The 13861-nt window shown below is 43.2% G+C and overlaps 1 protein-coding gene across 2 annotated transcripts in view; it reads right to left on the bottom strand.

The window, feature by feature from the left end:
• Positions 1-13861, bottom strand: part of TASP1 (taspase 1) — a 172261-nt gene that overhangs the window by 104930 nt on the left and 53470 nt on the right. For both annotated transcript variants that reach the window (XM_026653183.2, XM_026653182.1), the window contains exons 9-10: positions 9616-9735; positions 8378-8456 (exon numbers count right to left, since the gene is read on the bottom strand). In XM_026653183.2, coding sequence (XP_026508968.1) covers positions 8378-8456; positions 9616-9735 — 199 coding nt within the window. The remainder of the gene's footprint in view (positions 1-8377; positions 8457-9615; positions 9736-13861) is intronic.

The following is a 13861-nucleotide window of genomic DNA, read 5'->3' on the forward strand; positions in this document are numbered from 1 at the left end:
AAACCCATCTGACTATTGTAAAGAATAATTTAAGAAAATTAAATAAAGCTGCCCTCTGATTTTTCATCAAACAACCTCCAACTTTAGAAACATGCTTACTAACAATTATGGCCCCAATCCTGCAAACACTTAAACACATGAGTACTTCCATCTAGTTCAATGGGACTATTCGTGTGCATATGCATTTATTAACTTGAGATCAGCCCCATGGTCCTTGAGCAGAGAAATTTTCCAATGCCTTTGCCTTCAAGGGGACACTTTCTTAAATTTAGGAATACAGTAACACAAATTTTCGATACTGTAAGCCTGGCATCAGGCAACATGCTTTTATCAAGCATGTCCTTGGGCTGTGATCTTGTAGCCAGGCCCAACCCTGCCTGTGATGTACCATTAGATATTTGATAATGATTTCCATGTTGTCAACTCAATAAATAGTACTTTTCCTTCTGAGTCAGAGTTTTATCAATATCCCATTATAGCTACCAACCTAAACTCCCTCTCTTTTTATTTGGGTAAGTTCTTCCTTTTCTGTTCTAAATTGTTCATATTTTAGCTGGTACCACAAGATCTAATGCTTTCAGTCCCAATGTGGGTGCATTTTGATGATAGGTGGAAAGAGCTACAGATTTTTTTTGTTTGGTTTATTTGTAAAAATACTGCACTGTACAATATGTACTAATGAGAAGATACAAGATCTTTACCCCAAAAAAGTCCTAGAATTCAGTTGAGAGGGGGAATACTAAAAAGCCACAGGCAGCAAATTATATTACTATTAGATTGGGGTGGCAAGGCCAGTGGAGTAGATTTTAGCAGATGAGTGCATTACTACACTAACATCTAGAGCAGGAGCGGGCAAACTTTTTGGCCAGAGGGCCACATCGAGTTTCAGAAATTGTATGGAGGGCCGGTTAGGGGAGGCTGTGCCTCCCCAAACAGACAGGCGTGGCCCGGCCCCCCCCCCCCCCCCCCCCCCCCCCCCCCCCTTCCTGGCTGCCCCCCCTGGGACCCCTACCCCATCCAACCACCCCTTCTCCCTGTCTCCTGACTGCCCCCGGAACCCCCACCCCTGACTGCCCCCAGCTGCCCCATCCAACCCCTACTCTCATTCCTGACTGCCTCCCCGGGACCCCTGCCCCATCCACCCCCCCTGCTCCCTGACCACCCCCAGAACCCCCGCCCCAACTGCCTCCCGTCGCCCCATCCAACCCCCCCTCTTCTTCCTGACTGCCCCCCCGTGACCCCTGCCCCATCCAACCACCCCTTCTCCCTGACCATCCCCGGACCCCCCACCCCTAACTGCCCCCCACCGCCCCATCTAACCCCACTCCTTCCTGACTGCCCCGCGCAGCACAGAGCACCAGTTCAGGCCGGGCTCTGCAGCTGCGCTGCCCCAGGAGCTCGCCAACCCGCCGCCCAGAGCATTATGCCGGTGGCACAGTGAGCTGAGGCTGCGGGGGAGGGGGAACAGCAGGGGAGGGGCCGGGGGCTAGCCTCCCAGGGCAGGAGCTCAGGGGCCGGGGAGAAAGGTCCCGCGAGCCGTAGTTTGCCCACCTCTGATCTAGAGACTCAGTCAGGGATATCCAGTCCAGTGCCTTAACCACAATACCATCCTCTCCCCATTTTCAGGATGCTTCATTACAATCTAAAAATCTGTGTAACCAGTCAGAAGGGGCAGAGGCAAGCCTGCAAGTGATTATCTTAACCTTCATTGTCATGCAAGAGGATAGTGAGTGAATGCAACAAGCTATAAAACCCATTAAAATTTACATTTGTAACCAGGGAAAGAAGCATAGCTGCAACCATCTTGAGAAGAGATGAACAAGTGGAGAGGAAGTGCAGTGACAGCCATCTTGAGAGGGGCCAGACAGACAAAGAGGAAGCCCAAAACATTGAGGAGGTAAAAAGATTATAGAAGCCACATGTCTGGGAAAGGAAGAAAGTTTTTCCATCATAAAGATCTTTTTGCCTCAAAAGACAAAGACACCATCGAAAATGGTAATGCTTCTCCTTCACTGGACAAACTGGAGACAGAAAGAGAAACATCGGTCAGTTCACGAAGGCTAACCTGAAGGATCTGCTAGGAGAAATTATGAATAAGGAGATGAAAGAAGAGCTTCAGACCAACATTAAGGACAATGAAATATATGAGATTAAAAAGATATAGGTGGAAACAGGATTAAATGAGTAAACAATACTAGCAGAGTAGTTTGAAGACTCCAAATAATTTGAGACAGAAAAAGACAAAATTAAAACTAGAGAACACTGAAGATCGGGAATGCAGAAAATCAAGATTAATGACATCCTGGAGACAAACTGAAGGAAGAAATCTCCTGGGAATGCTGAATGGTATTTTCCAAGATATGCTAAAATTGGGCAGCAAGGCATGCATCTGTATTGACAGTACCCATAGAATTCCGACCCCACTTCCCCCGCCTTGTTGCGGACCCATAGATTTGGACCGCTGGTGATTCTAAATCAACCCATAAAAATGTTCCCAGATCTGGCAATCTCAGTCTTTAGAAAATGAAAGGAATTGCACCAGATAACCACAATTGCTAGGAAAAACAATATTTAAAAAAAACAAGTCGGCTTTCCCATTTAGACTTTCCTTTAAATGGAAAGCCAGAAGGGTTTTTCAGATTCAAAGGAGAGAAATAGATACTTATGGATTTGGGAATAGACAAATCAGTTCAGGAACAAAGAAACTGGACCTACATGTCACCGAACAACTGGGAAAACAGACCAAGGAAAGCAATAAAAAAAGATGCATCACCAAAACAACAGGGCTGACCTAAGAGAGATGTAGTAGACCAAATATAGAACAAGACTGGAATATGGGTTAAGGCATTAAAATCTACCAATTTTATACAGTTATGATAGGAAAATTAAATGGAAACTGGGTTGTATAGCACCAAAAATACTTCATAGGGATACAGTATAGTTAATGAGCATAACATTATTTAAGGCTGTGGTTCATAGTATTCAATGAACAAAGTTAATAGTACAGTGGAGACCCAGCTCTCCCTTTGTGATGGAAATTAAGAGTTATATAATCCTGAATTGTACATTTTCCACCATAATTGACCCTTTTCCAATGATTACCAAACATTCTAATACTTATGTCAATCTTATAATGGCGTGTTATAATATATGCACTTAAGACAGACCACGCCTTCTAAATAGACTCCCCTCACCAGCAGGCAACCAGCATACCCTTGAAGGAAGAAAGGAGAGCCCAGGCTCCCACAGATAGCAGGAACTAGACAAAAACAGTGGCAAGGAACAGGAACAGTGGTTAAATGCTGCTAAGTTTTAACAGAAGAGATCACATTTGATCTATTTATGTAATTCAATATATTGTTTGACTTGCCAGATGAAGAAAGAAGTCTATCAGCACAAGCCAACACAGCAAAATTGGAAAGGAGAACTGTGGCACTCTGTACCTCAAAGCAGCGCTCTGGAATCCCCATATTCACCAATGTCATGTAATTATGATATGTTTCATACAAAGTTTGCCATGTAAGATATCATATGAAAGGTCAGGTTCTGCTGAAATCCATTGTTCTGCTGAAATATGTATATCGTTAGTGAGCATCGAGTTATGAGATTTTGCTGTATGGTTGTTACTGAAATTTGCTGTATGGTTGTTACTGAAATATGCTGTAAGGTTGCTAGTGACATACAAAGAAGGCAAACCCCTCCGAGGAGGTGCTCAACGACCATCAATCAGCAGGGGAGTTGTAACCAAGGGATTTATAATTCAATGAACACTGCCCAAGCACCACAAAACAGGGACTGCTCAACTCTATGACTCAGTTGCACAAGACCACACCAGGGGGATTGTTCAACCCAGTGACTCAGCAAAGCCCACCAGAACGTGTCTGGGCAAGTGTACATGGATTAAGGATATAAAATAGAGAACAGCGGCAGCATGCCTTTGCTTTCAGCATAGGTCGGGGAGGAGAAAAGCAACAAGAACTGTGAGAAGATGAAGGCTTCATCTAAGGAGACTGGTCCAGGCTTCAGGGAAAAGCCTGTACATTAAGAACTGTAGCATCCAGGGGGGTGAGAAAATTGCTTGATCTAAATACTGCCTAGTGTAATAAGGTTTAAAATTTAGATTGTGTATTTATCTTTTATTTTCTTCTGTAACTATCTCTGACCTTTTATGTCTACCACTTATAATCACTTAAAATCTTTCTGTAGTTAATAAATCTGTTTTATACTTTATCTAAAACAGTATATATTGCTTGAAATGTTGGGAAATCTCAGCTCAATCTACAAAGGCTGGTGCATGTCCGCTCCACATTGAGGGAGGGGTGGACTGGGTAATGAACTTACCCTGGTTAGGTTTCTGACCAGGGCAAGATGGTACAGCTCTGGGGTGCAAGGCTGGGGAGAATAAGCTGGTGCCTGTCTCTGTGTGATTCATGAGTGGCTTTGTGAGCATTCATGCAACCTAGCTGGGTGTGGGGCTCCACATGATGCTGTGCTGAGTGATGACAGCGCCTGAAGGAGTTTGCTGCCTGTCACTAGCAAAGCATTGTGGAGATTTGGGGTATGTCTACACTGCACTATAAACTCAGGCCTGTGGGACCTGGGCTTATGGACTTGGTGTTTCCAAGCCAATGCTTGAATATACACACTGCTTTGGAAACCTGGGCTTACAATTGCTGGACCCGGGTATCACAGCTGTGTTAATATGTCCATACTGCACTAGACAGACCTTCTGACTTGGGCCTGCAATTTGAGCTGTATCCAGGCTGCAAAATGAGAGTCTGATACACAGTGGGATTTGGGCTCTGATCCACTCCCCTACCAGGATTCTAGGGCCTGAGTCTTAGTGCTTGTTGACTCAACTTTTGTGTGGATTGACTTGTGTATGGAAAGAAGTGGGGCTTGGGCTCAAACCTGAGTTAGAGCCCAGGCTTAATGTGCAGTGTGCACAACCATTAAATTAAATTAAAGAGACTGACAGGCTGCAAGCTTTGCATAGAATAGGGTTACCATATTTCCACAATCAAAAAAGAGGACATGGGCGGGGGAGCCCCGCCCTAGCCCTGCCCCACCCCATCCACTCCCTCCCAGTTCCCACCCCCTGACAGCCCCCCTCAGAACCCCCAACCCCCCCCACTTCTTGTCCCCTGACTGCCCCCTGTTGAGAACCCCCCACCCTAACTGCCCCCCCAGGACCCTACCTGTCCCCTGACTGCCCCGACCCTTATCCACTCGCATGGGTGGCAGGGTTGTCGAAATTTTGGTGGTGCCCAGAACCCGTCCCCCTCACCTGCCTAGGGCTCTGGGAGGGGGGTTGGGTGGGGGGAGGAGGTCTGGGGTGCAGGTCCTGGGCTGGGGATTAGGGTGCAGGAGGGGTGCAGGGTGCAGGCTCTGGGATAGAGTTTGGGTGCTGGGTGCAGGCTCCGGGCTGGGGCAGGGTGTGGGTGTGCAGGAGGGGATGAGGGATGCAGACTCTGGGATGGAGTTTGGGGGTGGGAGGCGGTGCAAAGGGAGGGGGTGCAGGCTTTGGGAGGGAGTTTGAGGGCAGGAGGGTGTGTGTGGGAAGGGGGAGGGGGTTTGGGAGGGAGTTTGGGGATAGGAGGGGGTGCAAGGGTGAGGGCTGTGGGGTTGGGGCTGAGGGGTTCATGATACAGGAGGGGGCTCAGGGCTGGAGCAGAGGATTAGGGTGCGGGGGGATGAGGGCTCAGGGTTGGGGCAGAGGATTAGGGTGTGGGGGGGATGAGGGCTCTGGCTGGGGCTGGGGATGAGAGGTTCATGATGCAGGAGGAGGCTCAGGGCTGGGGCAGAGGATTAGGGTGCGGGGGGATGAGGGCTGGGGATGAGGGGTTTGGGGCATTGGAGAGGCTCGGGACTAGGGTGGAAGGGCAGGGTAAGGGCAGCCTGTCTTGCCATTAGTGGATGGGGGGCACTAGGACCCGGGGGCAGCAGACAGCAGTTGCTGCCGGCTCTAGTACTAGAAACAGGCAAGGGAAAGGGAGACAGGGAGGGGGAAGGACCCATGGGGGCGGGGGGAGATGTGTGGAGGGGGGGTGGCAGGTGGAGGCCGGGGACCCATCCAACCCTCTCCCTGCTCCCTGACTGCCCCTCGGGACTCCCCTTGCCATGCCCATGTCCACATGTAGGCAAAACACGCTGCAGGCAGCAGGGGGGAGCAGGGGAGGGCTCTGGCTGCTGGAGGCCAAGGGGAGCGGCTCAATCAGGCCCAGCCGCCCAATCAGCAGCCGCACTCTGCATGGAAGGGAGGGAGGGAGGGGAAAAATCCCGGACCTTTTAACCTTGTTACCAATTCCTCCCGGACGGCTATTTAGAGACGCAAAAGCCGGACATGTCCAGGGAAATACGGACGGATGGTAACCCTACATAAAAGAGTCTAGAAGCACATTTATACACCTCTGATTCTGAGGGCAACTAACTGCCATACTTATAGAGAAAACTGAAGAGGCTCTCAAGCTGGCTGAAAACAGGTATTATAAAGGGTGCGGGAGACGAAGGCTAATAAGCTGCTTATAAATTAAGACAAGAGAAGGCAAAATTAAAAAATGCCAAAAGGAGTAGTAAGTTTTAAGACCTGAGAGATTACTGAAGAACTGAGGAGGTTCTATACAGTTCTTTATGCCTTCAAACCATGACAAGCCCACAGGAAAAATTATTGGGAAAAAAAATATATATATATATATTAGAGAGGTTAACATGCCAAAGTTAACTCAGCAACAGTTAACAGATTGGAAAGATCAGTAGAGACAGAGAAAGCTACAAATTTGATTAAATTAATGCCAACACCAATCCCCAGGACCAGACAGGTTTTCAGCAGAGTTTCATCAGGTGAAGTCACATCACTGAAGACAAACCAGATACAATGCTTTTGTAGGGAGTAAGGAGATTCCCCAATACAATGAAAAGGGCAGATGATATAATACTAAAGCCACAAAAAGACAAGCTGCTATGTGACTTGTTAAGGCCAATCTTGCTTCTTAATATAGACATGAACATATTTTCAAAGTCTCTTGCCAGAATAGAAGCAGTCCTTCCTCAGTTAATACAAATTAGTTAAATAAGTTCCACATGTAACAGACATCCGAATAACATTAGAATATCAGGATTGTTTAATAATATAGGGAACAAAAAACTGAAGGCCTGTGCTATTCTTAGGCATGGATATGGCATTTGATAAAGTAGAGTAGCCTTTCCTAAAAAACAATGCTATTGGAAATGGGTTTTGAAGTCAATATAAAAAAAAAAAAAAAAAGAAAAAAACCATGGATAAATATGACTCTCCCTCAGATAAAACAGGAGTGAATGGGGGTATATGCCCAAGAATTTCAATTACCAGAGGAACCAAATAAGGTTGTCCTCAATTCCTTTTCTTGTTTGCTCTCTTTATTTAACCCCGGCTCAAAACGTAAGCCAGAAGAGCAAGTTAAAATGAATAAAACTGAACTTACTGTTGTGCTGTATGAAGACTGTGCAATACAAATCATTACCAACCCAGTGCAATCTATGACACATTCTCAAAGTAATTAATTCAGAGGTATATTAGCCTATACAATTATATTAAATCCGAAATTAGATCTAAGGATGGAAAAATCTAAGGTTCAATAGCTGCACAATACATTGTTTGCTTAAATTACACAAATTCTGAAGTATTTAGGAGTCAATATTTCTCCTAACTTCAAATCAGCTACATGAAATGAACTTTCCTCCCATTATTTTGAAACTGAAAAGTTTGTTGGATTGGAAAACACTACATTTGTCTTGGTCACATAGCAACAGTAAAGAACTGTTGCCAAAAAGGTTTCCTACTTCAGGTCCTATCAATATGTACATCAAGAAGAATAAGGAAATTCAAACAGGAGTTACATTAGTATTAGACAATAAACATATATCCACGCTGGAAGGGGAATTGGCAATACCAAATTTACTAAAATATTATTGGGGGACTATTTGCATCTAATACATCAAAACCCATGTAGGAAGCCTAAATTTCAGGAGATGATTAACAAGGATAGAAAATCTCATTAAAGAACAGGGCAGCCAGAAGGGGCTGACTACCAGATGGTGCAACAAATTGTTACTGATGGATTGAAATATAGATGAGAAGGTGAGCAGCCACAAATGGATTCTTTAAGGATAACACACACAGACTCTGAATAAGTTTGTCTGAAACTTCCATAAACATGTTAACAAAGGCTCTTTGGTAGTTAATGACACTGAATTCACTGGCTTGAAGAACACACTTTCTGGTATGCTACCACATGAGTCTTAAGATTTTAATTCACTATATATTAAGTAACTTGTTTTGAATTTTTAAATGAAAGAAAGTTGAACAGCAGTTCAAAATATTTACAAAAGTAGCAAATACCTGAAGTACTCACAGCTGTGGAATAAGGGTTATGAACTCCAATATTTTCAGCCCAGCAGCCACATCCATAAAGAGCTGCCTGAGAAGATAAATGGATCTTTTATAAATTCAGGTACTCAGTTTTTGGGAAAAGGGGAGATTATTACATAGGATAAAGGAATAAGATTCAAAATAGCTACTCCAGTACATTTTGCTACATCCTCCAACAGTTAATCCTGAAGAGGAGTGCCTTGGAGGTGCTCTTATCTCCCTAGGTAGGGATGAAGGGCTCAATCTTACTGCAATGGTAAAACTCGCATTCATTTCAACAGGAGCTGGAATGGGCCCTATTACCATAGGAGTTCTTTAAAGCATGTTTTATGTTTAAAACATTACAACATAAATGCTTTTAGCTACACATTTTAAAGAACCATTTAAAATGCTGTAGCTAAAGAATCTTAAGGTCAGTCCAAAAGAGAGTTACCCGTGGGATGATGCCAAACAGTGGACTAACCAGTTGTACGTAAGCTGTAGCGCATACAGACTCTTGAAGCGTCTCAAAATTGTTACTCCATGTTGATAGGCCTATCTATGCTGTGTGTTCTTATAGTATCATATCTTTATCACCTCCTTCAAAAGATTCTAGCACAACAAAAGAGCATCACTGAATATGAAAATGGACACATTCTCCTCACATATTGATCAAAAACATATAGAACTAGTAAATTTATCTAAAAGGTATCAGAGTGGCACTTTTTCTTTTAAGCTTTGTGGGGTATTTAATGAGTGGCAAAAGTGAGATACTAACGGCACTAGCAAAAGCTAAGCGTACCAAGAACAGGCTCTAGCTTTCTCTATCAATGCATCCCAAGTGTGACCTGCAACACATGCATCCGAAGAAGTGAGGTTTTTACCCACGAAAGCTTATACCCAAATAAATCTGTTAGTCTTTAAGGTGCCACCAGACTCCTTGTTGTTTCTGCAACACACCTGTTATTCCAGTCTTATGTAATAACCAGAAAGCATGCCAAATTAGAAGAAGTTTTGCAACACTGATAAAGATCCTCTAGATTAGACAAAACTCATTTCCCCATACAGAGTAATCAAGAACTGAATCCAGGTCTTCAGATTTGAACGCTAAGGCATCAATTCACTACCACTTGGCTCTTGCCTAGTTTACAGATGCACTGTTTATTAAATATGTAAGCCATTCCCTGGTAATACTAAGTAATTGTCCCCAGTTGAAAATACATACTCACCTGACCAACTCTTCCAGGATGCTTCAAAGCTAAGCCTCCACTGGAGACAGCAGCAGCAACATTTCCTTCTTGGTCAACAACGACTGCACCAACTGTATCCAGTGTTCCTGAGTCATTCTCCTGCAGGACATACAAATAGAAGCAACTACTAAAAATAGTATACTAACAGAGGGCTAAAATTAAATTATATTTCTTTAAAACTATGCAAAAGCAATGCTCAAAATCTGATAACTAACAGGCAATCCAACAAGAAAAAGCTTCTTTATTGCTGTCCACGGTGTACCTGGTCTGTAATGTTGTAAATTTTCATTCAAAGTGGCAATTCACTTATTCATGAATAGTCACTGAATCAAGGAAAGAGATGGAGAATGACTCTCGAGCCACTGAGCCAAAAGTTATAAGAAGGGTGGCACTCTCACCAGCTCCCCATTTTGTTACACCAGCCCAAAAATGTTTCAGCAATGCCAAAATGAAGTTTCATGTCAACACTACCAAATGTGTTCATTTTTTGGTATTGTCAAAACTATTTGGCGAACTTGACCAATTCACAAATAGTTTCAGGTCAACCAAAACTGCATTTTTTGGCAAATAATTTAATCATGGAAAAAATTATGCTCAATTCTACTATTAACTCATTTATGGGTATTCTGTGTCACTAGCTCCATGGCATACATTTAAGTTGCTATAAAAACTCAATCCTGCACACAATCACCCTGGTGAACAGTTCCACTGAATTCAATGAAGCTACTCATGTGAGTAAAGTTACCCATGTACGTGTTTGCAGGATTGCCCCTCCAACACCCCCAAAAAGCTGCTCTTTACCCAATTATCAATCCCTTGAGCGTTCCCAGTTCCAAAAGTCTACTAATTTAAAAGCTCATGCTGTGGGACAAAGAAAAAGTTATGGCTTAATCTATTAATCAGAATTTTTACCACTCCAAGAATATGCGTATGTTACATAGTACTTCAGTTATATATTTTTGCTTGCAATCTTCACATACCACTGTGATATGAACTCAGCAACACCTCAAGGTGGTGTAACACAGCTCACCCCCGCAGCTGGTACTCTTGAGGGAAAAAAGGGAAGCTCACCCCTCTTCTCCTACCCAGTAACAGGCAGCTTCTTTCTTCCACCCACATTATTATTTCTGAACCAGCACCTGAAATTGGCACCAAACACATCCAATATTACTCCTAGAACCACCACCTATCTCAGGTACTTATCTGGCCCTCATCACCATAGCATTTGAGCACCTCACAATCTAATGTAATTTATCCTCACAACACCCCATGAGATAGTACTTCCCCACTTCCATTTTTCAGATGAGGAACTGAGCCAAAGACTAAGTGACTTGCCCCAGGCCACCAAAGAAATCTATAGCAGAACAGAGAATTGACCCAGGTCTCTAGATTGCCAGGCTAGGGCCCTACTTATCCAGGACCATCCTTCTTCTCTGACTGCAACTGACACTCTTCCTCCTTTCTACTTGCTCATCACCCCTCAGCTTCTGTAACAAAAACAAAACACTTAAGAGCAAGTGAGGAATTCAAATAATTTTCTTCCAAAGCTCAAGTCTGCAGCATCACAGTGGCAGTCACTACCCATGCTCCTCCAGTGGAGCTGACAGCTAGGACTACAGTCACACTGTACTGGTAATTTATCTTTTTAGAAGTTAAGGAGAAAGTGAAAGCTAGAATGGAGAGTCTCCCATGGAAGATTCTCCATAGAGTTCATTCATTTTTCTCTACTTAAAAATGAGAGATTAGGAAAAAACAAGTCTCTTCAAATATACAAAATTAGAATTCCCACTTCAATTTTTAGCATGTAAATAGCTTACAAACTTAAATGCTGGATGTAAAATATCACACACTATGGCTATTAACTCCAGTAACTAAGTAAAATGACTCACATAATACACATACCAGGTTCCAAATTTCTAGTGCCTTTTCTTAGGAAACTAAGTTTTCAGACACTCAAAGAGGAATAAGAAAAAAAACTTTATTTTTAATTATTATTAATCTTCCTACTATGTATATTTGTAAGTGTACCCTACTATTGAATGTCACAGCCTGGTGTTAGCAACTGTAGGTCTCTATCTTGGTGCTTTATAGTAAAATTGACTAGAGGATGACAACTCCAGTCCCAGTAACTTTTGAGGTTTTGAAATTTGATTTTGTTACAAATTAGAAGGAAACCAAATTGAATTGCTACTTAACCAGATCAATTAACCAAGTATCAAAAAGAACTATTTCAACTTCTTCTGTACTTGCATTAACTCCAGATACAGGAAACCGCTCTCCATCATCCCCCCAGAAAACGACACCACAAAACTACAAAGCAACCTGGGCCCCAAAGGGAGCTGAATATTCCACCATATTATAATACTTTGCCTCAATGAGAAAACATTAAAATTTTACGACTTTCTCTCCTTCACTAAATACAGCTAGAGAAAAAGAATTTTTAGTTAAAAGGAGTGCTATGTTATGTTTCAGTTATGTCAAAGCTTAAGTAATCCACTAACATACAGTCACCAGGAGTGAAAACCCAAATTAACTTACCTAAAGCAATTTACAATGAATACCATTTCTAGTCACATGCTGAGTGATTCCTTCAGGCTGAATTTTTCTGGAAGGTTTTGGCCAAAATGGTTCAGCTGTATTTCAAGAACGAGGTTAGTGTTATTTACCCTTTCCCGTGATACAAAAAACCCGGAGTCACCCACTGAAATTAATAGGTAGCAGGTTTAATACAAACAAGAGGATATACTTTTTCACATAATGCACAATAACCTGTGAAACTCATTGTCATGAGATGTTGTGATGGCCAAAAGTATAACTGGGTTCAAAAAAGATCTAGATAAGGTCACAGAGGATAGGTCCATCAATGGCTATTAGCCAAGATAGTCAGGGACGTAACCCTATGCTCAGGGTGACACTAAACCTCTGATTGTCAGAAGCCAGGATCATCACAGAATCATAGACAGATCATATCAGAGTTTCTATGGATAGAAATTCCATGCTTGAATAATAAGAGTATAAACAGTAGGAATATACTTCCGAGCACCTGACCAGGATGGTGACGATGATTGTGAAACACTCAGGAAGATTATAGAGGCTACAAAAACAGAAAACCCAAAAATAATGGGGGATTTCAACTATCCCCATATTGTCTGGGTACATGTCACCTCAGGATGCAGAGATGAAATTTCTAGTCACCATTAATGACTTCTTCTTGGAGCAGCTGGTCCTGGAACCCACAAGGGGGAGAGGAAAGTCTCTCTTCCTGCAGTCCCCGACTCAATCACTACACATCTTCCCAACATCTTAAGTAAATGAAGCAGAGGTTCTACAAATGGCCCCTTTCATTGCACAACCTTGATTCTTTACCAGAGCATCATTCATCCTCTGCACCGAGCCAGGCAGGGTCATGCACGATAAAAGTGATCATGTGATTAAAGATTATCACACTATGTAGGCATAATGGGGCCAAAATAAGGTTGCACAGGAATTTTGGTTCTGCCATTAATTAACTTCTGAGTTTCTATGTTAAAAAGAACATTAAGGGTGGGATTCACAAGGTGGATTTAGCCACCAAATTATCACTTTAAGGCCAACATTTAGGCACCACTAACCATTTAGGCACCACTGTCATTCACAACCCCCCTGTTCAGTTACCATCTAACTCTGTAACGTGCTTAGAGTCCCTAGGTACCTATGTTTCCACCTTTAAAGTCCCCAAGATGCCTACATTTCAGTGGCTGGAAACACTCTCAGCTGCCCAAGTCCTTACATCTTGACATTGTCCAGTAGCTCTAAGCCATGGGGGGAACCCAAACTAAACAGTCCCCTGTCTATCTGGCCTTCAAGACCCAATCCTGTAGGTGTGTGCTCTGAGCACACCTAAACCCACACAAAAATGATTGCTCTCCCCTTATAACCTTTAGCCCAGTGGTTACAACACTCACCCGAGATGTGGAAGACTGATTCAATCACACCCTCTTCCCGACGTGAAGCAGGGACTTGAATTTGTCTCTCTCATCTCCCAGGCAAATGCCCTAACCACTGACCTGTAGAGTCATTCTCACTTTCCTAGCCCCATGAATATGTGATTACTTATAAAACACTGGAACTATTTCAACAACAGGAGAAATTAAGAGAAATCTGTCCCAGGAGCACCCATAGCCCAATGGTAAGGGCACTCCTGGGAAGCAGGAGACTATGGTTCAAGTCCCTGCTCCACATCTAG

This window comes from Terrapene carolina, unplaced genomic scaffold, assembly GCF_002925995.2.
Source record: "Terrapene carolina triunguis isolate 2854851 unplaced genomic scaffold, T_m_triunguis-2.0 Scaffold132, whole genome shotgun sequence".
Taxonomy (NCBI): domain Eukaryota; kingdom Metazoa; phylum Chordata; order Testudines; family Emydidae; genus Terrapene; species Terrapene triunguis.